The sequence below is a fragment of the Ursus americanus genome, chromosome 33 (genome assembly GCF_024610735.1).
Source record: "Ursus americanus isolate L20-20 chromosome 33, mUrsAme1.1.p, whole genome shotgun sequence".
NCBI classification, from domain to species: Eukaryota; Metazoa; Chordata; class Mammalia; order Carnivora; family Ursidae; genus Ursus; species Ursus americanus.
In genome coordinates this window covers 4,431,575-4,457,157 of record NC_142159.1, presented here as the reverse complement: position 1 = coordinate 4,457,157, position 25,583 = coordinate 4,431,575, and the positions used below count along the sequence as shown (strand labels likewise).

At 42.1% G+C, this 25,583-nt stretch overlaps 1 protein-coding gene across 3 annotated transcripts; it reads right to left on the bottom strand.

The window, feature by feature from the left end:
- Positions 1-6,000: 6,000 nt before the first annotated feature.
- On the bottom strand, positions 6,001-21,916 carry SFPQ (splicing factor proline and glutamine rich). 3 transcript variants are annotated; one of them, XM_045782229.2, is made up of 13 exons: positions 20,992-21,916; positions 20,078-20,266; positions 19,429-19,730; positions 19,244-19,339; positions 18,331-18,527; positions 18,145-18,229; positions 17,683-17,800; positions 17,258-17,306; positions 17,056-17,177; positions 11,430-14,624; positions 8,193-8,240; positions 7,020-7,106; positions 6,001-6,092 (listed from the first exon to the last, which is right to left on the bottom strand). In XM_045782229.2, the coding sequence occupies exons 1-10, from the start codon at positions 21,808-21,810 to the stop codon at positions 14,487-14,489; spliced, it is 2,115 nt and encodes a 704-aa protein (XP_045638185.1). In that variant the 5' UTR covers positions 21,811-21,916; the 3' UTR covers positions 6,001-6,092; positions 7,020-7,106; positions 8,193-8,240; positions 11,430-14,486. The 3 variants fall into 3 exon arrangements, with proteins under 3 accessions (XP_045638185.1, XP_045638184.1, XP_045638186.1); XM_045782228.2 differs by having other exon boundaries at positions 8,193-14,624; XM_045782230.1 differs by lacking the exon at positions 11,430-14,624.
- Between the last annotated feature and the right edge of the window lie 3,667 nt (positions 21,917-25,583).

Here is a 25,583-nt window from a genome sequence, read left to right as displayed (position 1 = left end):
AAAGAGACGGTGTTTGATGAGGCTGAAGCCGCTGGAATTTGGGGAACAGACTACTAGAATGGAGGGAGCTATGCAGAGAAAGAAATCTGTATAAAAATCCGTGGCAGAACACTGAGCTGTGCACATACAGAACGAGACTCCACAAGGTCAAAGAACAATTATTTAAAATTGAACAACCGAAGAGTTGTAAGTTGAACCTAGAGCTTGCACAGACCCGGGAAACATTCGTGTTCCGTCTAAAACAGAACACGATCAACAACGGGGGCATCCAGCAGAGACACTAGAATTAGCTCTTGGAAAAAAGGCCATATATACATATATATGTCATTTTCCCTAACTTTCGAATTTGTTTTAAATATATTTGAGTGTTTGGGCAACAATAATGCATTTCTAGGGGCGCCTGGGTGGCACAGCGGTTAAGCTTCTGCCTTCAGCTCAGGGCGTGATCCCAGCGTTATGGGATCGAGCCCCACATCAGGCTCCTTCGCTATGAGCCTGCTTCTTCCTCTCCCACTGCCCCTGCTTGTGTTCCCTCTCTCGCTGGCTGTCTCTATCTCTGTCAAATAAATAAATTCTTTAAAAAAAAATAATGCATTTCTAGGGGTTATAACACAAGTAGAAATAAAGTATGACAATAACACAAAGGATGGGGAAAAGGTGTGTTCAGGTTCCGACTTCTATGTGAAGTGGTATGTAATTGTCAGTAAAGAGTGGTAAGTTAAAGGTGCTACTGAATCTTTAGAGCAAGCACTAAGACAAACTGAGGAGTAACTAATAAGTCAGTAGAAAGAATAAAATGGAATACTAAAAGTATTCAATTTATCCAAAGGATAGCAGGAAAAGAGGGAAAAGAAACAACAGAATAGAAAACACATAAGATAGGAGACTTAAGTCTAACCATATTGCTAATTACATTAAACATATGGCCTGAAGTGGACTCCAATTGAAAAATAAAGACTGTCGAATTGGCTGAAAAAGCAAGATTCAATATGCTGTCTATAAGAAATGAACTTTAGGGGCGCCTGGGTGGCTCAGTCAGTTAAGCGGCTGCCTTCGGCTCAGGTCATGATCCCAGGGTCCCGGGATTGAGCCCCACATCGGGCTCCCTGCTCAGTGGGGAGTCTGCTTCTCCCTCTATAGCCTACACCCCTCCCCCGCTCCTGATATCTCTCTCACTCTCACAAATAAATAAGATCTTTTAAAAAATGAACTTTAAATATGATAAAAGAGAGCTCCAATCTTGTGGAGGATGGCAAGGAGTAACAAGACTCCAAGGAAGATGACGAAACAAGAAAGCTCATTAGCTGGCCAAAATTCCATATGTGCTAAAAATGAAACTCAATGGATCCAAATAAGACAGGTTCTTTAAAAAAAAAAAATTTTTTTTAAGCTCTATGACCAACATGGGCCTTGAACTCACAACCCCAAGATCAAGAGTCCCATGCTCTACCGCCTGAGCCAGCCAGACACCCCAAGCCAGGTTCTTTTTTTTTTTAAGATTTTATTTATTTATTTGACAGAGAGACAGCCAGCGAGAGAGGGAACACAGCAGGGGGAGTGGGAGAGGAAGAAGCAGGCTCATAGCGGAGGAGCCTGATGTGGGGCTCGATCCCAGGACCCTGGGATCACGCCCTGAGCCGAAGGCAGACACCTTAACGACTGAGCCACCCAGGTGCCCCCAAGCCAGGTTCTTTTTACTCACAGCACAGCAAACAGCAGGGTGACACCAGATGCCCTACTCTCCGTCTGGTTTCAGAGGAAAAGAAAATCCTCCTGCCAAGGGTGATCCATCTACTTGCACTGTGGACTCAATACTCTCCTCTGCCCCCAAACCTTTGTTTTTCAGAGTATCTTCTTTCCTGTCCTTAGTCTCTTTCATGAACTCTTGTGCTCAGCCCTGAATCCTGGTATTCTCCGAGGTGCGGCCTCAGATTCCCCCTCTTCTGTATGCTCCCTGGACAATCTTACTGATGCCCATGACTTCAGCTGTTACCTATATGCTAACGATGCCCAAATAAACACCGCAAGCCCAGCAGTCCTCCCTGAGCTTCATGTGAACGTCCGGTTTTGGACTGTGTGGTACGCCACAGACACCCCTTCCAGAGTCGAGGCCCTTGCTGCTCCCCCAGCTTTCTTACAGGCTCATGAACTGTATCCCTTTCTCGGAATTGTCCTCAGTTGAAGGAGATGCCTCATCCAAGTTTACGCCCACCCTTCCCCCCACTCCACTAGAGACAGCCAATATCCAGTGGGACAAAGAGGCTTGGCCCCCTTCCGTCAATTTGGGACAACTCTGAAGGGCCATTTCATGGAATGGCTGAGACCTCTGTTGTAACATCAAACGTCAACTTCCCCTCTGTCTAATCCTGCTTCCTTTCTATCTGTCACATGTATTATTGCTGAGTGCACTGCTCGTTAAATCTCCACACAAATCTCCATTTAAAACAATATCCAGGGCCATCTGGCTGGCTGTCAGTGGAGCGTGCAACTCTTAACCTTGGGGTCATGAGTTCGAGCCCCATGCTGGGCATAGAGCCTACTCAAAAATAAATAAAACAATATCCAACTGCCTTCTACTATATAGATCATTCTCTTTATTTCCATGCTGCAGCATATGGCTAGGAGTAGTGAATGGTGAGAATAATTTAAACTTAGGTACCTACATAAAGTGTCTGACATAGAAGTGGAACATATGAAAAAAGTTTCTCCCCCTTTATACCTGCGTAGACCTCCCCACCAGAAGAGCATCTTGAGGATAGGGCGTCTTTTCATCTTCGTTCTCTCCACTTATTTAAATACATGTCTGGCACAAAAGAGACAACAAAATCTCTTGCAGGTAAGTGATTGTTTCATGGCCTTTTGGCTAAATCAAGCGTATGCTGGTAAGTGAGAAAATGAACAAGTAACTAGTTAGCCTATGAATTTCAAGACCTTAGTGGTCTCAAAACATATCTGCACTGAGAGAATAAATACTAGTCAAAAAACAAAAACCCAAAAATTGTACCTGCAAATTCTGACACTCCTCCCACTGCAGGGGGTTGGTATTTCCCCTCCCCTTAAATCTGGTTGGGACTGTGACTGTTTTTGACCAAGTGTGAAAGCGACAAACCCAAGTCAGAGAGGTCATGCAGCTTCCATCAGGTCTTCTTGGGATGCTTACTCTAAGGGAAGCCAGCTGCCATGTAAGTTTGACTACCCTGAAACGGTCATGCTGAAGCCACAGGCACACCGGTCAACACCCCCAGCCAAGCTCTTGGCCAACAATCAGCTTCTGCCAGTTGCCAATAAGCCATCTTAAATGTGAAGCCCAGACCCCAACCAAAATGGCCAAGTCAAGCCGTTTCTAAATTCCTGACCCACAAGACTGATTAAAGTACCAAAATACTTTGCATAATATATTATACAGCATTAGTAATCAGAACAATTCCTGAGTTTAAGAGTAGTTTGCTGTAATTTTTGCCTAGGGCATGAATCTCAGAATCACCTTATCAATTTCAGAAAGTCATCTGGGACTGTGTTGAATCTATGCATCAATTTGGGGAATATTGCCATGTGAAGTTATTTGAGAGAGCAAGAGTGCAAGAGTAAGGACAAGTGGGAGGCAGAGACGGAGAAGCAGACTCCCCGCTGAGCAGGGAGCCTGATGTGGGACTCAATCCCAGGACCCCGAGATCATGACCAGAGCCAAAGGCAGACACTGAGCCACCCAGGAGCTCCAACTGTTAAGTCTTTATATCCATGAACACGAGATGTTTTTCCATTTGAACCTTTCATTTCTTCCCAGTCTTTTTCATGCTCAATCTCTTGGTAGTTTGTGTTACCCTTCCTCTTGCCTCAGGAACGTTTGGAATTCATTTTAGATGCAGAATATTACAGCCCCATGTATCATTTGCTAAAATCATGTGGACTTTGTCACGTTTTGAGCTCCGAGCTTTCTTGGGCTTGCTTTCTCCCACCTTGTCTCCGTACCTAACGTTTGTCCGGCATTGTGCCAAGTCCTAAAATGTCAATATTCCAACATACGACTGATAGGATTAAGAATCCCTATTTAATTAATACAAGGCTAAGTAACTTGTCGAAGCCTTTCCCAGACCTCCCAATCCCTTCAGTACAAAGGACCTACTACTAATTTTCCACCATGGACTCCACGGTCTAAAACCTTACCGGAATGAACATCCTCCTCTATTTCTTGCTATCAAGTATAAAACTACCTATCACACACCTAGTTACCCTGTATAAAGGGGGAAAGAATCAACTTGCTGCCTGTGAACCCTGGTGACTAATACATTTTAGAATACCATGTGTTCCTTTCATGCATCACTTTCTACCCACCGCCCAAAGAAATGTTCGCTTTATCAATAAGCAAACAACTGTGGCAACCTGGCAGATAGTACAGCTAGACAATAGTTCTACACCTGGAACTCCAGCAATGAAGACCTCCTCATGCCTCTAACCACATGGTACTGCAGAGAATTTTTGTCTTGAGAGCCATGAGGCTCCTAAGGTGGCAGAGTTAACAAAGTTGAACCAAAAAAAAAAAAAAAAACAAAAAACCAAGGGGCGCCTGAGTGGCGCAGTCGTTAAGCGTCTCCTTCAGCTCAGGGCGTGATCCCAGCGTTCTGGGATCGAGCCCCACATCGGGCTCCTCCACTGGGAGCCTGCTTCTTCCTCTCCCTCTCCCCTGCCTGTGTTCCCTTCTCTCGCTGGCTGTCTCTGTGTCACATAATAAAATCTTAAAAAAAAAAAAAAAAAAAACCAAAAAACTGAGGGACGCCTGGGTGGCTCGGTCGGTGCAAGTCCGCCCGCCTTCGGCGAGGGTCACAATCCCGGGGGTCCTGGGATCGAGTCCCACATGATGCTCCTTGCTCAGCAGGAACCTACTTCTCCCTCTGCCTCCTGTTCCCCCTGCTTATGCTCTGACATAATAAAATCTTTAAAAATAAAGGACTGAGAAGATTCTGAATTTGGGATGGCTGGCCTCTTGTTTAAAGATACGCCAAACACAGTGTGGAGGACTAGGAGCATGAGATTAACCAAAGCGTCTTGATCTCATCCCTGCCTGGTACTGAGAACACACAGGTTTTCAAAGCAAATCCCACGGGAGCAGTGACTGCGCTTTGACTTTCACTCTCTTCCTTTGTGCTTTTGCAAGGAACCCTGAACAAGATGTTCTCAATTCTGAGCTCCCGCTAATTACAGCAAGCTAACGATCAGTGCTTCCTGAAATTCTGCACTATTAGTAATGTGGCCCACAGAGACATAGCAACAGAATTACCTTTTAAATTATGCTTCATCCCTTTTCCTGAACAAATGCTTAAGCGGGTACCAGAGAGCCCTTCTTACCTCTTACTGACCTCTTACCAAGTTTCAACAGGAAATGACTAGAGTGAAGGGAGAAACGCAGACTTTACTTCCAAATTTCTTTATTAAGCAGACTGTACAGTCAATTCCAATAATCTTTTCCCTACACTTACATTCAAAGAATCTATCCATATTTTACTGCTTATGAAATTCCGTTTCTTTTTAACTTCAAGAAATTGCTACTCAGGGTAACCCAAACATAGTAATTTGGCAAGATGTAATTCTAATTCTGTGGTTCTTTGTGAAGTAATGTGAGTACCCTATAACCTTCAATCTGACAGTTCTTTGGGAAAATACAAAAGTGGGATACAAGATGGTATTATGCCCGAAACCCAATCAAAGAGGGGCATGTAGTTAAATTGCTCTATTCGTCACATGCTGATTTTAGGAATAAAACCTATGAAGAATGAAGGCAATTTAAAAATATTGATGGCTTAATCAGTTTAGTTAGGACAAGGGCCTAGGAAGGGCCGTCAGGTTATCAGTAATTAATGTTGAAACAGCTCTGTCAAAAAGCCCAAGAGTCCTGAATCACCATGTTCTATGCCCATGTCACCTAAGAACAAGGTGATGACATATAAGGAAAATTTTAGAAAACAAAAAGTCCTACTTAAAAACAAAAACCAAAAAAGCACAATCTGATTTTAAAATGTCTTTATTAACAACAATTAGGCTGCTCATTCCTCTTTTCCCTCTTCCTCATGGGTTTTCTGGACACAGTTCACCTGATCCTGCCAATTAAAAGAAACAGTTACTCCAACAAAAGATGTTAAGAATCCGAGTTGTCAAACACTTACCTTGAGCACTAAGTGAACTTTTTAACACCAAAGTAACTAATCAAGGAATGAGGAATTAACAGTATTTAATGATCTATATAGTTGAGGATTAAGATGCAGATTATTTTTACCACCAGGCTTTGTCACCAGCTAGCTGATTCAAGTTTGCTCCCATTCACTACAACTTTAGTAGCAACCACGCTAAGAAGGGAGATCTTTTAAAGACACTCCATTAATCGGCACCTTCCCTAAGGTTTAAAATCTAGTCAATTACTTATCGCTATTTCTACCTTATTCTACTTACTCTTGTTTAAATGATTACAAGAGCCCTTTAACTGAGTGATAATCTAACTATATACCCATCTGTATTACACGAGGGGACAGCAAGCTACTGTCTACCCACTACCTTTTTGCAAACTACTGGCACACAGTCATGTCCACTTATTTACATACTATGACTGCTTTCCCAGCTAGAACAGCAGAGCTGAGTTGCCCTTTAAAACTGCCAACTCTTCCAGGACATCACCAACTCTACGTGACCCTATCGTAGAACCATTTGGTTAAAAAACAGGCAACTTTCAATTTTCCAAACCCTCTTTTGCACAGTTCTATGGACACAGGCAAAAAGACGAACAAACTCCTACAGAAAACTAAAGTTCCTGTTTTTCTGAGGCTTGAGCCAAACCAACAAACAAGGCATCCAACCTCAAGAGGGCTGTTAAAAGGACTATAAATATTTACATACTATAAAAACAATGCATTTCCTACATAGAAGTTTTAACATAAAGTTAAAAGTGAAATATTCACACACAAGCAGTTATGTTTTTAACACCCAAGAGTTCTTCTGAAGGCAGTTTACAGAGTAAAAAACATTCAACTTACCTAGATACTTCCTCAGTCTAACAAGCTGCGGCTTTTCTTGTTGGCTCACGTTGTGTGATGTCGTCTTGAGACTAATAGCTTATCCACCTATCATTAAAAATATCATCTTATTAAAACAACATGTATATAGCATATTACATTTTTTTTAAAGATTTTATTTGACAGAAAGGCAGTGAGAGAGGGAACACAAGCAGGGGGAGTGGGAGAGGAAGAAGCAGGGAGCCCGATGCGGGGCTCGATCCCAAAACCTGATCGTGACCTGAGCCAAAGGCAGACACATAACGACTGAGCCACCCAGGCGCCCCGCATATTACATTTTTTAAAATTAACTTTTAGTGTGTACATCTTATTCTCACATCAACAAGAGGCACATTCTTGGGCCCAAGTCTGGGTTCCAATCAGTTCCAATTTTTCTTTGGTTTTGCTCTGTTATTGCTTAGAAAAGACCCAGCCCACACTACCGTTACTTTCTTCTAAATTTTCCTCGCACACACTTTTGGGATTTTTCCTCCTACCCCTGACTGGACTGTTCTCTACTATTTGCTGGGTAAGTAAAAGAATCTTAAGGGAGATTCTGAACGGGTCAAAAGTGGAATTTCGAGTTCTAAAAATACGGCATTCCTCCACTAATTCAAGCCTTCTTTGCCTGTTACATAATCCCGTGTCCTTTCTTAGAATTGAAACAAAACATACAATACTCTGTTAGTTCCAGGTGTACAACATAGCTTCAACCATGTACCTTTTGTCAGTCTTCTACTGACACTGTTATAAATAAAATAGTCCCCACTTTCTCTCTCCACACCCACGTTTGCTTTTTTAAAGTTTATTTACTTGAGAGAAAGAGAGAGAGAGCACAAGCGCATCAGAGAACACAAGGTGGGGGATGGGCAGAGGGAGAGGGAGAAGCAGACTTCCCGCTGAGCAGAGTCCAATGTGGGGCTTTATCCCAGGACCCCAGGATCACGACCTGAGCTGTATGCTTAACTGAACCACCCAAGGTGCCCCCCACATGTTGTTTTCAAAAACAAAAACACATGGATATTATCTTAGGAGAAGTCAACATCTCAAAAATCAAACACGTTTCACCCCACAGAGCTACATCACATTACTTAACCATTCCAACAAATCACACTCGAAAGCCTTCTACAGATTAGGATTTCTAAGGAAACTTACTTGAAGTGAGTGAGTACCCCAGTATCAGCCAACATCAATCATTCTTACCTAAAGAATAATAAGAGAAAGTTAATATAAAAGACAAGGGTATAAAGGTTTGAAAATGCTAGTTAACTTCAAAATTTAAAGAGTAAAATTCCAGAGACAAAGATTAGGGGCAAGTTACAGCATTAAAAAAAAAAAAACAAGAAAAAAAAAACAGGAAGAAACTTGATGGGGGGAAAAAAATCTAAAATTATTCTTGTGTAAAGTAATAAAGTAGACAGCTCAATTCAAATAAAAACTGTATCTTATTTAAAATACAAAATCCTATCTGCTATTTTCACCAGTCTGAGCACAATCAAGTTTGACTGCAACCCAAAATATACTATCCCTTATGTGAAGGTATGTGACAACGTTCACCTACCAAATGAGTTTTAACATCAGCTCTCTTTTCATATAAAAGCACATACCCTGCTCCCCTATTCAAGTATGTCTTCCGTTCTCAGGCAGACTGACCACCTGCAGCAGTCCTCCTCCAAGAGTGCCCTCCCCATTCCACAGTACACAACAATGCAGTTGTTATCCTGCAATCCTCTGTATTTGCCTCGTTCTTTCCCTCCAAGTCCTCACTGAGTTTTCAGTTAGGGCAGGGAAGCTAGGCCTTATTCGGGACAGCAAGGAACCTGAGTTTTTCTGAGGAAGAAGACATTCACCTTCACTATATATGCCTGGCAGGGCCACAGTGCACAAAAACCAGAAAGATCAGCCTTAATTCAAGTTCCAGGTTTTTCTTCCTCCCTGATGATCAGTTACTGCCAAGGGGATTAAAAAAAAAAACAAAACTAGAGCTCCCTGTTGCACATGTACCATCCATAAGGGATACTATATCGTTTTGCATTCTCCCCCGTTCTCCAGATTATCCTATCCTGCATCCAGCCCCCTTCTCACCCTCCAAATAAAGTCTTTTCAGCACTGGTGTTCAAAAGCAACATTTTTATGGTTGATGGTTTATCAACTGTGAGATTTCCACAGTTGAGTCTTAAAAATTGCCAATCATTATCTAGCAGCAATGACAGATGATTAGGAGCAGTCAAATCCTCAGAATTCTTTCCCTAATCGGCAGCCATTTGAGAACTGCACTAGCTGACAGAACACTGAAACATTATCAGCTAAAGCCAAAACCAAATAAAGGCCCAGAACAAGCATCCTGGCTCTCTCAAACCTGTCCAAAATCATTAAGGGAAAGGCAGTAAATGCAGGACTATGGATCATGTCACTGCAGCTGACAATGATTAACAATAGGACACATGCAACCCCCATTAAGGTTAAAAGTCCAAAACTAGTCACACGCATCTCTTTTCTTGGGGAAAAATGAGACTATTATGCATTCTTTGTAGGTTTTACAACCTCGTGTGAAGAGCACCCATTCCATTTCTTTCATCTTTCAGAAAGCACCGGAAGCTGTTCCAAGGGCCTAACAGTACGAAACGCATTCTGGCATCACACCTCTGAACCTCAGACCATTCTCATTTAAAAGAATACTTTTGGTTTGTAACAAGAAAAGACTATGAAATACAATGCAAGCACCTCGGTATAGTGTTGTTACTGCAACCCATTTATTCCCAGCTTTTTGAGTGAGTGATTTTAAGACCCTCTACACTAAGATTCACAGATTATAGCTACATACAAATCGAAACTAGTAAGAATGGACTTAAGTCACAGGTTTCTCATGTGAAAGTGCAAAAACCTATTCATCTTGAAATAAGTAGAAATGAGGCAAAATTAACCCCCCTCCCCAGTGACGTTCCTCAAGTCCATTGATTATAACAAGTACATTCTCTCAAAACTGTTATTGGCTGTTAAGAAATAAACCTGAGCTTTTATTTCTAAGCACTCGAATCACTAAATCACGGTAGCAAGTATTGGCCACCGATTTAATGAATTATGCCACAGGAAAACCCCATCAGGGTTGTACATCAACTTAGTGACACTCTGGTCACTAATACTGAGCATTACGTTTGCGCTGCATTATGTATTATTAATATAGAGCTAAACTAGTCACCATTCGCTTTTTTACCTAACAGGAGAGTCAAGGTATTTGCTTGAACAGACTACATATTAAAGTACCAATTTGTCCCCACCTTGTGAATCGCTTGCCAAAGAGCAAGCCATTTTTCTTGATGCAATGGAAGAAAATTCTCATAGTCATGAAGAGTTTTCACCGGCATTTATGCAAAGTAAACCGTACTTTCCAGTTACAGAGCAGAAAGCATTATACATGAAAGCTGTTTCTCGTGCATGCTAGCTGAAAACCAGCTCGGAGACCAAAGTTAAGTTGAATTGAGGTCTGGAACAACAGTTGATGTAAAGCTTACAAAGCTTAAGTCCTAAGCAACGAAAGAAGGTGCTTTTGAAGACTTTTTTCTTTTTTTGGTGAACATTTTGGATTATATAACATCACATCCCTAAAGCTAGTAAGGGAACCAAATTCGAAAAGCTACTCTGAACATTTGCAGTTATCCTACAGAATACGACGAAGTCTTAGGAGTGGGAAGTGATTCCCAACATGTATTCAACTGCAGGCAAGTCAACATGCCACACCACTTTCCCCCAGGTTTAGAGAGCATAGACGTATTTAGACAAGTCACATAACTTGAACTATACACATTAGATTCCCACCTAAGCCCACGTTAGTAACAAAGGTATTCCCATGAAGCCCATTAAAAAAAAAAAATTAAATCACATTACAAAAAAAAAACCACTGTACTTTAAAGTCTTAATTCGCTCAACCTGCAGAATAATTACCAAGATTGCATTCTGAAATCGGTATTGCTGACCTCTGAGCAGGTCAGTTTGCTACAACAGAGACTCGGTATCACATGCTATATAGTCCATGTCAAGATGCTAAAAGCATTCTACTTCCCAAGTATGGTTTGATTCCCTCTCCCCCACACCACTGATGTGCTCCAGGTTCTCTTCAGTTACAATGCAACTAAAGGAAACCACGCAACTGAATCAGACATACCAAAGAATCAAGTTTGCACTTTTTATCTGAGAACTGCAACAGCACTGAATTCTGCCTGACAAATTACAGCTCTAAACCCAAACCCACGCAGTTTTGATAGAAACTAGCTTTACCATACAAGTGTTAGGTGCTGCACTGTAATTTCATTGTCAGAAGTGTGATGTCAGAATGCCCACGGAATAAAAGTACATAGCAAGTCACCAAGTTAGATTATATTGCTTGTTACCTACCTGTATGCAGTCGGCAATGAGAATCTTGGAGCAAGCAGGAATACTACATCCGGGTCCTAATGTCCATTGCCATTTGCGGTACTACGTTCCTCACAGTTACGCACTGCAGAAATGCTGGCTAAATGCAGTTATGTAGCAGGCCACTACTTTAATAGTGCATAATTGCAGTCCAAGAACACCAGAAAACATTCCGCCACAACAAAGTGGCTTGCCCAAGAAAAGCCAAGTATCTAAATTTTTGTCTGCCATAATATGCCACTTATAAAAAATTGCACAGGCGTAACGTTACAATTTCCCAAATTATTATGTTTATATTAGTGGTATAATACACCTATATATAGAGTGGTGGGGTTTATAGTACTTCTTAGAGGAGTTTAATTAGTGTTCTAAGCCAAGAGGATTATGGTTTCACTGAATGCGAGCCATTGGGTTGATCTTGTAAGGTACCTATTAAATACAATGGGGTCTCTCAGAGAATGCAGTTTTTAAAGATTAGGAGTAATAAGCTTAAAACGATCAGTGTTCCTCTTAAACAAAATTATGAGAGAAAGTGGAGAAGAGGAAATGGGGGCAGGTGGTTTCTTTAAATGAGAAAAATGGCTGAAATACTTCGAAAGTACTACATTCCCTTTCCCACCCCACATTTCATAACAGCTTTTAGGAAATTCCTTTTTAAGATGATTTAAATTCACATTAGTCTAAAAACTATCATATGCATTGCAAGACTTATTGAAAGTCTATTTGAGTAGCTTACAACCCTTGGTACACTGCTGTTTCAGTGATGAAAGGCAAAACTTAGTTGAAACTAAGCAACATTATTTGCTAAACGACGTTTAGCAATTCTACAGCCCACAGTAAGGCTATCAAAGCCACAACTTTCAGGAGATTATCCATTAGCATCCTTCACCACTCTTCAAAGGTACAGTACTAACAAAAGCTTATTTTAGGGGTCTGTGCCAGCATCCCTTATAAAGAAAGGCATGTAATCTGAAAAATAAACTGAAACATTAATTTTATAGGCAGATTTTCCCACTTCCCCACCAGCCCCCACCCACACACATTCAAGTTCACCCTCTGTGGGTGTCCCATGAACACCCCTTCTTTTATCATTAGTGGAGTCCCTACCATACAATTCAATCAAATTGTAATGGATTCCTTTCAAATCCAGACCCTTGTTTCCACAGAAAACCTCATACGTATCACCAATTGATGACTTAGGACAAAACTTCCTCATTGATAGAATTATGGTAGAACTACTACCCATTTCCAAGTGTCTTGGTGAAGAAATAATGAGTATTTTCTAAGGAGATTCTCTTCCTTAATTAGCACACCATATACCTGTCAGTCACACAACCAGAATTGGGTGACAAGCCTTTATACTCCACTCGTGTTTTACTTTTAGTATCACCCAGTTTCCTATGCAGAAAAAGTGCTCAATTGTTTCAACGATAGATTTCCCTTTGTACTCAGGCACAATACTAAACTTCAGCATTTTAACCAAGATTTGATTTAGAATTTTACTTCTTGCCAATTAGCACCAAGAACAGAGGTGAAAAAGAGGAAGACACATTCCACAGTAAGAGTTCTGTAATGTACAAATTGAATGGAAACATAACTAAGAACAAAGCCAAACCATTCAATTACTTTACCTACTTTTAGGAAGTTGTTCCTCTACTAACATACATGACACTGGGAAAACAGGTTCCCGTTGTACTAACAGACAACAGTAACAATCTACTTTAGTATTAAGTCAAAATGTCTTATCCTAATGGAAGGAGATTCAATGAAGTTGACAATCAACTGACAACACCATCGAAACACTCCAGAACTTTATGGTGGGAGGAAGGGCTATTTGTACTGTGTAGCATAAGCAACTCTCTCCAGATTTAGTGCTACATCCAAAGTAAACTATGGAAAAACAGATTAACAAATATTTTACAGTAAGAATCGTTATCTGCAACCCTGTTTGTCATTAACAGTCACCACTAGTTCTTAGACAAGAGAACAAGTAGATTTTTATAGTCCTACAGATTTTGACCACCAGCAGTAGCACAAGGAGATGTAAAAGTTACAGAGTACAAATGCATACATAGCTAAACCTACTTTATGGTTACTACACTTCTTACTTTCGAGTTGCATTTTTCAGACTAAACCCCATCTTCATAAATCGCTTGAAGTAATACATGAAAAGACTTCATGTTTAACAATCTTTAATTCAAATGTGAAAGTTCAATACAAGCCATTTGTAGGGCTTGGGACTTGTTCTTTTAAAAACAAGAATGGAGGAATGCAACAGAATTGATCTTTCCACTTTTTCTTCAGAAACTTTCAAGGAAAGGATAGATCATAGGGCCATAAAGATCCATGTAGTCATACCCACTTTCTCCCCCTGCCAAAAGTCTTTCACCCATTCCATAATCTTAATACACATTCCTGAAGGAAGATTTACAGTTCAGCTTGCTTACATAACCATTTAAAAATACTTAGCACCAGCTTGCTTCCTATAATGCCAAACAAATCAAATCATGAAACTACTTCAATATGCATTTCTTCTTTTTAAAACAAGGGGGTACTTATTTGTAGAAAGCAATACTTAGCCTACAGATACATTTCCCAGAAATGGCATGTGCCATTCGAAGGCCTAGACACGCTCATGCTTTCAAAGTGGAACACCTAGCCTAATGTGCATAGAAGCATGAATGGCAAAGTTGAAGATCAATATTATAACTATTTTTTCTATTTATTTGAAGCACAGTAAAAAAAAAATTGGTACACTTTGGAAATTCAGTGGCACAAGGTACACTGCCATAACTTGAGGGACATTATACAGTTAAAAAAAAAAAAAAAGAAAGAAAATAAAAAGGAAAAAAAATTCCCCTGTTTGAAACACTGTATTACATAATTTTACCTGCCCAAACAGACCATTTACAAATATTAGGTCAATAAACTAACATCCATAAAAAGGTAGCTTTCTTACTAAAATGCAAGAATTTAAAAGATTGGTATCTAAACAAGAAAAGACAAAAACAAACTGGAATGAAAACCTAGGTATCACATCTAAAATCGGGGCTTTTTGTTTGGGCCTTCATACTCTTCTCTCCCTCTACCATATCCTGCTGGAGTTCCAGGCCCCATTCCTCTAGGACCCTGTCCACCCACAGGCCCCGCACCTCCCTGCCCAAAGCGCTCAGTACGCTATTGGAACAGTAATTAACAGTTCATTATATGTAGTTGATGTCCATGTGTGTTAAGTAAATATTTTAGAAGGTTCCGTAGTCAACGTTCGTCGATACAATCACCAATGAGTCGATCCACAGGTACCGGGAACATAGAAAGGAAAAAAGGGTAATTTGAAAATTAGTTTACGATAATACATGCCTTGTGGTATGTTCCCACTTGAGCCATTCTCATACACCTGTTTCAAAGAATAGGTCTTCCCTGTAGTGCTAAAAAATTTAAGAATTAGTGCAGATGTGAAAACCCATTCCAAAATGAGTTTTAAGAAATTTCACATCAGATTAACCCACTGGAAAAGCTTGCAAACTTCTCACTTTCAAGGTCTGAACAGGAAATTTAATTTCCAAGTAAGCCTAACAAGCCCAACCAGACAGATTCAATGCACTCAATGAAGTGACAAAGACCTACTCACCAGTTAGTGGCATGAGCTGCGTAAGAAACCTTGTGCTTTTCAAGATCTTAAGACACATCTGCTAAGTTGCAGAAATCTTAAAAGATTCAAAGTTTTAATAAAATGCTACCAGACTACAAAAAGAAAAAAGCATAAAAGACTAATAGATTTAGTCACTTAACCGGCACAGTAACTTCATTAAAAAAGTGTTGCCATATTCTCACAGGCATACCGCCTTCAGAACCACACTATATAACCAGAGCCAATTACGTTCACAGTAGTCTGCACTGCTGCAGACTGACTGAGTATACAGCCCACCCCCACACCGGCCCAACTTTTCCTTCGGGTCTTTGAAAGTCCACTGGTTAGCTATGGTTCCACGTTTTGGCTATTTCCCAAACAGCCTGAATACCAAGCTTAAGTAACTGCAATAAAGCAGGATTTCATTATTCCACCTAGTATTAAGTACTTCTAATCTGAGAAACCTTTATTCCCCAAACAGGAAAACCCTATAGATATGCAAAGCACAGAAGCCTCAACTATCTTTCAAATTCCATTCAAAATAAGTTACTGAGAGCATAACTCCAAAAATGGGGGGGGAGGGGGCATCAGGGTTTAACTGTTCCTATACATAGTTTCAACACGTTTCCTACTAAATACTATAGGGCTACTTTAAAAACTAAATCTCAGTCCTTTAAAATATTCTCAAAATCCTAAAAATGTCAGGGTTTTAGCGCATTATGCTGTGTATCTCAAAAGCTCTAAGAAAATTTTGGGGTTTCACGATTATGTTATTACAACATCTTAGAACTCTACCTGTTACACGGGACATACAAAGAACCTTAATTGTGGGAACATCACGTCAAATTAGGTTTTACAAATTTGATACAGACCTACAATCTACCTTTTAGAAAGCATATGAACCAAAATGTTACCCACAGTACTTTAAAAATTCAATTTAAAGAAAGCTAGTAACACTATGTTTTAACCCAACCAGCTATTTATGATTCTAATGCTCAAAACACCTTAAATAGATTTTAAAAAGATGAAGTCCCATACTAAATCCTCATACTCCTGCATGTAAAATGAATCTACTGAGCTACATGCTGAAAGGAGCTTCCCTCCTTTACCAAAAGCCTGCAGGTGAACCAGTCAGATTCAGTTCAGTTGTGAAAATGCACTCTTCTCTAAACCCACCTCTAAATCCAATATTTAATTTTCCTACGGATCTGTAAAGCCCTAACACAGCCACTCAGACCAATTCACTTGGTGGTTCTAAAGCCTCCTGACAGGCTATCTGTACAGTTAAAATATGAAAGCATCAAGAATGTTCAGATCAAATGCACACAACTAGTATGCTTAAAATCGTCACTGATTTGTGCTATCCTGTAGCAAAATGGAGATGTCCGTTTATTTTAGAAGGTGCACCTACTGACAGGCCCAGCAAGTGGGAAACGACGAGTCAAAACCGGAAACAACTCCCTTTTCATGGGTAGAAACCACACCAAATATAGGTCAAAGTCCTACACATCACTAAAAGATGCCTAAGGCTATAAACTACAAGTCTGATTCATACTTATGGCAAATGTCAGCTTAATGAATGAGTTTGCCATGTGATTACTCTCACTTGGATGTAGAATCATCAGGTCCACCATCTAGCATTTCGAATTTGGATTTGCCATGTGCTAGAGTGCAAAAGTACACAAGCAATATAAAGGAGAGCACCTATGTCTACTTATTGCCAAAGAGAGAACTCCGACATACTACTGACAGCATTGACTTCTTGTTGGCAACCGTTTCTGTTTAGGTTACCACACACTGAGTTCTTCTATGTTGCCAAAGTACTCCTCAATATTATGATTTACATGATAAGGGAACTAAAAAGAGGTCCAGTTACCTACTTAAAAAAACAAAAACAAAAACAAAAAACAAAACACACACACGTAAGTTGTGAAAAATGAGAATTTCCTTTGTACTACGTCATACAGGATACATTACCATGTCGCTTCCCATCATGGAACCACTCATGGTTGCTGGTGGGACTCCAGGATTAGCTTCATAACCTATGCCACCACCACCACCTAGAGGTGGAAATTTCTGGCCTCCTGAACCATAGGGATCTAGGAAACAAAAATGCTGGTTACAACTCAACCAGAACACTGCTCTCTAATGGTACTGCTAATTTGATTTTCATGCTTACCTCCCATGTTCATTGCTCCTCCACCACCCATTCTCATGTCTCTTTCTCTCTGCAAGAAAAAAAAAAAAAAAAAAAACCCTTTCATACACCTGGTACTATACCCATATAAAGAATTCTTGAGAAGATAAGAAATTTCCAAAACTTAAAAAAAGGTTAGGACTACATTTAAAACCAATATTCTGAAACCAATTGGTGAGACTCAATTACCAAAAAACCCCTAAAGCTTCTTCCCAACCAATGAAATCTTTAGGCCCAGCCAAGAAGATAAAACTTAAAGCATATTAATAACGGTAGTAACACACTTGTAAGAAGAAAAAGAACGGCAGTGAAGTGAAACGTCATTATTTAATTGGGTAAAATTTCATTTTCGGTACCTACAAGTTTTGTAGACAACTCCAATTACATTTCAAAAGAATTTTACTTACTGGATCCATGTAGCCCATCCGGCTATAACTTTCCTCTCTTTGGCGTCTCATTTGTTCTTCCATTTCACGCTGACGAATCATCATCTCTTCTTCCCTTCTACGTCGTTCTTCTTCTTGCCTGAAACATTCATCAAGCATATAAACTAAAGCGTCATCCACACCTTTTAAGAGCCAATATGAAGAAAGCTAATAGTTTGCCTCAGACCTTTACAAAGTCTAGGTTAGAGCAAACACACATGATGGCCTGGATAGAGTACAAAATGGACATAGAAGCATTCTGGCAAAGAAAAGAGGTGTCATTAATCAAAACTTTAAATTCTACTCCAACTTTGTGTTAAACCAACACTGACACAGTATTTAACCTCTCTGTACTCCATCAGACTCACCTGCAAAATTTAGGTCTATCTTTTCCTCTAAATGTTAACCCAGAAGCAAAGGCTTATTAGCTTAACAAAATTTTACCTTAGTTGCATTTCTTTACGTTTCTGCATTTCTTGATTGTGAAGTTCTTCCATGCGTCTTAATTCTTCCTGGCGTCTCATCAGATCTGAACATTAGAAAATTGTTTTGAATCCACATTAACGGGGTTCTAAAAAGTTCAAAAAGCAACTGATCCTATCAGTGAAATTACACAAAAAGGTCTTTTACCTTGACGCAAAAGATTTGCCTGATGCTCGTGATAGGCGTCTTCCATTTCACTTTCCAATTTGTCTTTTGCATCTTTCATGTTTTTTTCAACTTGTTCCCTTTGCTGTTTTTCCATTTCATCCAGGGACTTCCATCGCTGAGAATATTCATACTCAAATGTGCCATGCTGGGCAAAACGAGGCGGCGTTTCTCTTTCCCTAACAATATTTAAACATGAACCAATTTGTGGACACACACAACAAATACTACTTGATTGTCCTAAAAACAAAGATGTCCCCCCAGCCTATCACATGTAAGAACTGACAAAGGCAAAGGCCACCTTGGTTCATGTAAAATAGCCTTACCTCAAAAATGACATATTTCAGGGGCACCTGGGTGGCTGTCAGTCTGACTCTTGATTTTGGCTCCAGTCACGAGATTGAGCCCTGCCCCAGCAGGGAGTCTGCTTGAGATTCTCTCCCTCTACCCCTACACCTCCACACCACGAGCACTAGCCCGTGCTAATAAATAAATCTTTACCAAAAAAAAAAAAAAAAGTAACATGTCCCAGAATGATGCAGTAACAGAGAGTATCGGGCACTGGAGATAAAATCCTACCTTCCCCATTTCCTAATTTTATTTCCTCTAACCAAATTCCTCTTCAAGGAATACTTTTTTTTCAATCCTTAAAAAGATACCTATTCATCACGCAGTTGTTTTAAGGACAAAACAAAACGGCATATAAAATATACCTATCTCAGCAACAAATATCAAGCATTTGAACATCTCTGCTTTAAAACCTCTAAACTTCCTGAGCCTGAGATTTTTATCAAGCACATACATTTCAAAGAATTTTGCGTTCTCTAAGCAAAATTCAAAAATTATTACAAGTTCTAATTTGCAATTAAAAATGCTTAGATTAAATCAATCTTACTTTTGATACATTGGATTCTTCTGTGCAAGTTTTTCAGGAAGGCCATCTTCATCATCTAATTGTTCAAGTGGTTCCACAATGACTGGACGAGGAGTTCTAATAACAAAAATGGTTCCAACTTAACTGGTTTCAGTTTTATCCCAACTTCTTCATTCAATAAAATTAAAATAAGCATATGAACTTACGTTGTCAGTAAGAAAACACCTTCACTGCATCTTTCAAAGGCTTTTCTTGCTGCCGGCTTAGAAGCAAATTCAACAATGCCTTTCCCTGTAGATCTCCCACGATCATCCACAATTACAACAGCCCTTTCAATAGGACCAAACTGGCTAAAGGCTTCTTCCAACAGTTCATTGGAAACATAAGGTGAAAGATTTCGAACGGAGAGGGCAGCAGCATGTGTGGCAAAGCGAACCCGAAGCTGTCTACCTCTCATGGGTGTATCATCAAGTTCGGCTTTGGCAATTTCAGCCAATGCCCTAGATTCCTGAAAGTATCAGACATACTCATGTTAATATGACCTCAACATTGGTTAATGCCCACTCTAAAACTATCAAAAGCCTAACTCCCACTCCCTCTCTTCCTCCAGCTCAGTTCAAGTATCTTCATGCAGCCCTCCCTGACACCACCCAGGGTAGGTAAAGATCTTATCCACCTCCCCCCTCGTTTCCTGGTATCAACAATTATTCACAACACAACAGTTGCGTCTTTTTTGTAAAAATGAGGAAAGTTCTAAAAACCAACTTATTGCTGTTGGTTTGAACATTAGAGGTTGTTAATAGCAAAAAAACAAGGAAAAAACCCTCTAAATCCACATTTAAAAAAAAAACTCACAAGTTTAATAAACCCAAATCCTTTGCCTTTATTGATAAAAACTTCTCCTGGTTCTCCATATTTAGCAAATAGTCTTTTGAATTCATCCTCTGTGATATCAGCAGGTAGATTCCCAACAAACAACCGACAACGCTGAGTGTAAGTTTTCTCTCCAGGCCTCCTCAAGAGAGACAAGTTGGCTTTAAACCCCTAATAAAAAAGGAAGGAAATTTTCAGAAACCAGTGACCTTAGCAAGTAGAAAAATCCAGTAACAATGTTCGCTGTTCCCAGACTGGGTAATACCACCAATCGGGTTGCTCTTGTGTTCCATTTGAAGTCAAAGTCAAGATTCTGTATTTGTGGATTTCCAACATAACTATCCAAACATCAAACAGCCCAAACCATCCTGAACACTCGAGAACAGACCTATATAGCCCTGTATAGACTCGACTCTACATAAGCAACCTCATCAACCGTATATGTTAAGTGTCCCCGACAAGCCTACATCGTAGCAGACATTAAGTTAAAATGGTGATCAAGTATTAAATGAAAAGAATGTGATCAAAATCCTGCCGTCACCCGCACGACTTGTGCCTGCGCTTTTAAGGCCGGAACTCCGCCGACCTCTCCAACCCTATAATTCACGTTCTACTCTGGTTCCCAAGATCCGCTAGCTTTAACAGGGCCCAGCACAGCTTCTCATTGCTGCCTCCTCAGGCCACCCTCCCTCTGTCCTCGGCCAGCCTGGAGCCCAGCCCGCGACCAGCTAGCGGACCCACGCCGTCCGCCCCTCGCTCCGGCAGCGGCCCCGCCCTCCACCGCCCGCGCGCACGCGCCTTTTCCGGTCTCCGACAAAATGGAGGCCGGGAAGGGAAGGAGGAGGGGGCCGCCGCCATCTTAGGGAAACCGACGCGCAGCTCCGGGAGACACTCACCTCTGAGTCGGAGATTTTCTCCTCGCTGCGGCCGCCGGGCCCGCCAGGCGGGGGCCCCTGGTGGTGCTGCTGGTGGTAGGGCGGGTGGTGCTGCCGGCCTCCGCGGGGCTCCCCGCCGCCTCGGTGCGGCGGCTTGGGGTGGCCGCCAGGAGTGCCTAGGCCCGGGCCGCCGCCGGGCTTCGGCCCGCCTGGCATTTTGCCGCCTTTCGGGCCTCCAGGTCCTGGGCCCTGCTTAGGCCCGGGGCCTGGACCCCCTGTGGGTGGAGGCGGCGGGCCGCCGGCCTGAGGCGGGGTGGTGGGGACCCCGCTGCTCGGCGGCGCGGGCGGGGGCGCCCCGGGGGGCGCCGAGGTGACAGCGGGCGGCGGGGTCGGGGTGGGGCCCGGCCCCGTAGGCGCCCCGGAGGTTGGAGGAGTGGCAGGAGGTGCCGAGCCGGAGGCCGGCGGAGCGCTGCCCACTCCGGGAGCCGGGCCAGGTCCCTGAGGAACGACAGGCTTGGATGAGTCCTGTGGCGGCGGCGGCTGCTGATGCGGCGGCTGATGCGGCGGCTGATGCGGCGGTGGCTGAAGCGGCGGTGGCTGCTGTGGTGGCGGCTGCTGCGGCGGTGGCTGCTGCTGTTGCTGGTGCGGAGGCGGTGGCGGGATCGGGGGCTTGGGGCCACCCTGGACCGGGCCGGGCCCCATGGGTCCGCGGTTCTGATTGAGGCCCATGCCGGGCGGCGGGGAGCGGAAGTCGTGGAGGCCGCCGCGGCCGCCGCCTCCTCCACGCCGGTGGAAGCCGCCACCGCCACCGCCACGGCTCCGGAACCGGTCCCGAGACATGTCTGTGATCAAGGGGCGGTCGAGGCAGAAGCGGAGAAGACGCTCAGGGAACGTGGAGGCCACCTTGCTTCGCACAAGATGGCGGATGACACAGGCGGCGCGCCGCCTTTGTCCTCCTCTTATATAGGCCGGCTGGCATAGCCCCGCCTACTCTTCGATCGGTAGCTCCAATAGCCAATTGCAAGTACGGTACTTGATGACACTAAGTTACGGAGCGCTAATCTTTCCGATTGGCTTCCGGATGAGAGGAGGGCGGCATGGGGGGGGGGGGGGGGAGTGAAGTTTCCAGTTGGCCAATGAGCGGAAAAGGAGTTGGCTGTAGGCCACTGTGATTTGCTGTGAGAAATTTGAATGGGTTCGCCGGAGCAATTTTCCCTGATAACCAGGGCCCTATCAGCTCCTGGGGAGTGATGTTAGAGGACCCTTTTCTTTCTTGATTACCCCCAAGAGCTGCTTGCCGGTATTCTTGCCCGGAAAGAACAGATGTTCTCCCGTTCAAAAGAATAAATTACTTGTGCTTACTACCTACTCTACCTTGTGCTGGGCCAGTTAAGTTAGAGAAATAAAATCTTACCGATTTCACACGCGCAATCTTATTGGTTTTATCTTGGAACCTCCCTGGAGTACAGGTTTGTTTTAGTATAGACTTCGGAATAGGCTTAAGTTAATGCAGTCTTTGTTCAAAAAGAAAAGAAATTTTGACTGTGTACATGCGTGTGTATAGACTAGTAAGTTACAAACACAAATCACGAAAGGAATATAACATTTTCTTTAATTCCACTAGCACTGGGGCGTCTGCCTTCGACTGAAGTCATGCTCGCAGGATTCTGGGATCGAGCCCGCGTTGGGCTCCCCAGTCACCGGAGAGCCTGCTTCTCCCTCTGCCCCTCCCCCTGCTTGCGCTCTCTCTCCCTCTCTCTCTCAAATAAATAAAATCTTTTTAAAAATTCCACTAGCACTCAACATTTTGTGAATAGATTAAGATAGTTTAAGATTACAATGTTAAAGTATCTATTTGGAATCAGACAGTGGGTAGTATCCTTCTTACTTCAAGCTCTCTAACTTTGAAGTACCCTAGCCATGTCCCTTAATACCCCTTCTAGTTACTGTCATCTATGGACCTCTTTTGATGGATCATTCCTTCCTCAATACTAGCTCATGGCTCATTGTCTTCCTTTCCATCTCTACTTCTCATCATTCAGCATTTATTTGGATGACTACCCAATACTCTGTTGATTCTTTACCTCCAACAGTCTTCCCTTCCATCCTATAGTACCACCCAACCCCCTTCATAGTCATCCTTTGGTATTGCCAGTAACTACACCATCTCTAAAACCTCCTTTCAAGCATCTCAACTGTCTGATCAATAGTAACTCTGATTCTTTGACTTCCTCAAAACCTTCAAATCACTGAATATATTACTTTTTCACTTTCACATTCCTGTATTCATAACTTCTCTCACCAGGCTTAGATGTTATGATTGCTTACAAATACAATTCTTGTTTTTCTCTTTCTCCATTATACTCACCTAGTAAAACCCCGCACAAGAGCTGAGGCTTTCACTTTAAATTCTTGACCACAAGACTTAAAATGGCATTAGACTTTTTTTTGGTAATCTTACCGAATCTCACTAGTAAATTCACTTTCCCACTTCCCCACTTCCAGAGATAGTGTATTTCATGCTTTCTGTCTTCAAACTCCTACACCTTCTTCTCTCACTTCACCATAACTAATTCTCCTATTTCTTTGAGAAAATAAAAATCATCAAAGAGGAACATTCTCATCTGGATGGCAAGCCTACTTGTATTTGTACCCATCCTCTCTCTCTTACTTCCTGATACCATGGAAGGTGTGTCTTTGCTCCTAGACCCCTCCTCTAGTGCTGTGGAAACCCCCCCCCCCATGCCTTCTCGAAGGATTTTTCCTTGCTGTATCATCAATTACTTCCGGAACATTACCATTTTAAAAATAAACAAAACCTTCCCTTTATCCTTTAATCTCATTTCTTCATTCTCCTTTGCAAGAAAACTAAAACAAGTTGTCTACACTAGAGGTCTCCATTTCCTCACCTCAATTTCCTCTTAAATCTACCCCAATCTGCCCACCCTTCTCCTCTTAAAGGATGCCTTGCCAGGGATGCCAGGGATGTTGTAGAATCTAGTAAACATTTCTCTATAATCATTTTCTCTAAAATCATCAATTTTTACCTGTTAGTGACCTTCCACATAGATGGCCCTCTGTTTTTCATTAAATATTTTTCTCACTGGCCTCTGTGACACCACACTGATGATTTTTCTCTTGTTTCGGGGCTCCCTCTCTGTTGCCGACTCCTCCCTCATAGGACTTCTAAATGCTGAGATATTTCAGAGCTCATTTCTAGACACTCTTTAACAGCTGTTCTCTCCATATGTAGATAATCTCTTCAAGACCAAATACCATCGAATCTTGAAATTTGTATTTCCATGGTAGGGTAGGTCTGTCCTCTGAGTTCCCATGTCATATATTCTACTACTTATTAGACCTCCCCATTTAGAGATCCCACTGGCATATCAGATACAGTATATCTAAACTGAAGCTCTTGATTTTATCAACCTAAACTGTTCTTCCCCACAATCTTCCCCAGCATACTAAATAGCATCACCTAGTTGTTAAAAAAACAACAAGGATTCAGGGCGCCTGGGTGGCACAGTCGTTTAAGCGTCTGCCTTCGGCTCAGGGCGTGATCCCGGCGTTTGGGGATCGAGCCCCACATCAGGCTCCTCCACTGGGAGCCTGCTTCTTCCTCTCCCACTCCCCCTGCTGGTGTTCCCTCTCTCGCTGGCTGTCTCTCTCTCTGTCGAATAAATAAATAAAATCTTAAAAAAACAAAAAAACAAAACAAAACAAGGATTCATCCTCTTCGTAAAATCCAGAACTCGGTTCTACCTACAGAGCATATCACGAATCCATTTACCCCTCACCATCTCTACCACTATAACCTAATCTTTTTCACCTCCATCTCTCACCTTAATTACTACAACCACGTTTTAGCTTGTCGTCCTTCTCTCTTTTTGGGTGCTCTCTTTCTGGGTGCTCTCTAATCCATTTTCCATACGGCAGCTAGGGTGATCTTTGAAAGAAATATAATTCAGGGGTGCCTGTCACCCTGTCAGGGCTCAGTTGAGTTTCCCACTCTCGATTTCTGCTCTGGTCATGATTTCAGGGTCGCAGGATCAGCCCCTCATGGGCTCCCTGCTTAGTGGGGAGTCTGCTCAAGATTTTCTCTTTCCCTTTCACTCTGCCCCTCCTCCCCAAATAAATAAATAAATCTTTAAAAAGTATTTTATTTATTTATTTGAGAGAGAGAAAGTGCCCTCGTGAGAAAGCACGAGCTGGGGGAGGGGCTGAAGGAGAGGGATAAGCAGACTTCCCACTAAGCAGGGAGCCTCCCAGGCGCCCTGTATATAAATAAATCTTTTTTTAAAACCATAATTTAGATGTCATTTTCCTCCCTTATTTAAAGGCCCTACAGTGGCTTCCCATTGCTCCTAGAATAAAATTCAAACACCTTACCAAAGTCTACAAAGCCTGACCCCATCTGACCCCGTCTGCTTTCCCAGTCTTTTTTTAAATTTTGTTTTCATTTAGTAAACTCTACCCCCAACGTGGGGCTTGAACTCACAACCCAGAGATCAAGAGTTGCATGCTCTTCTGACTGAGCCAGCCAGGTGCCCCAACCCAGTCTTATCTGTCTAGTTCCCTGACAATATCGACTTGTTCTTAGGATTTATCAA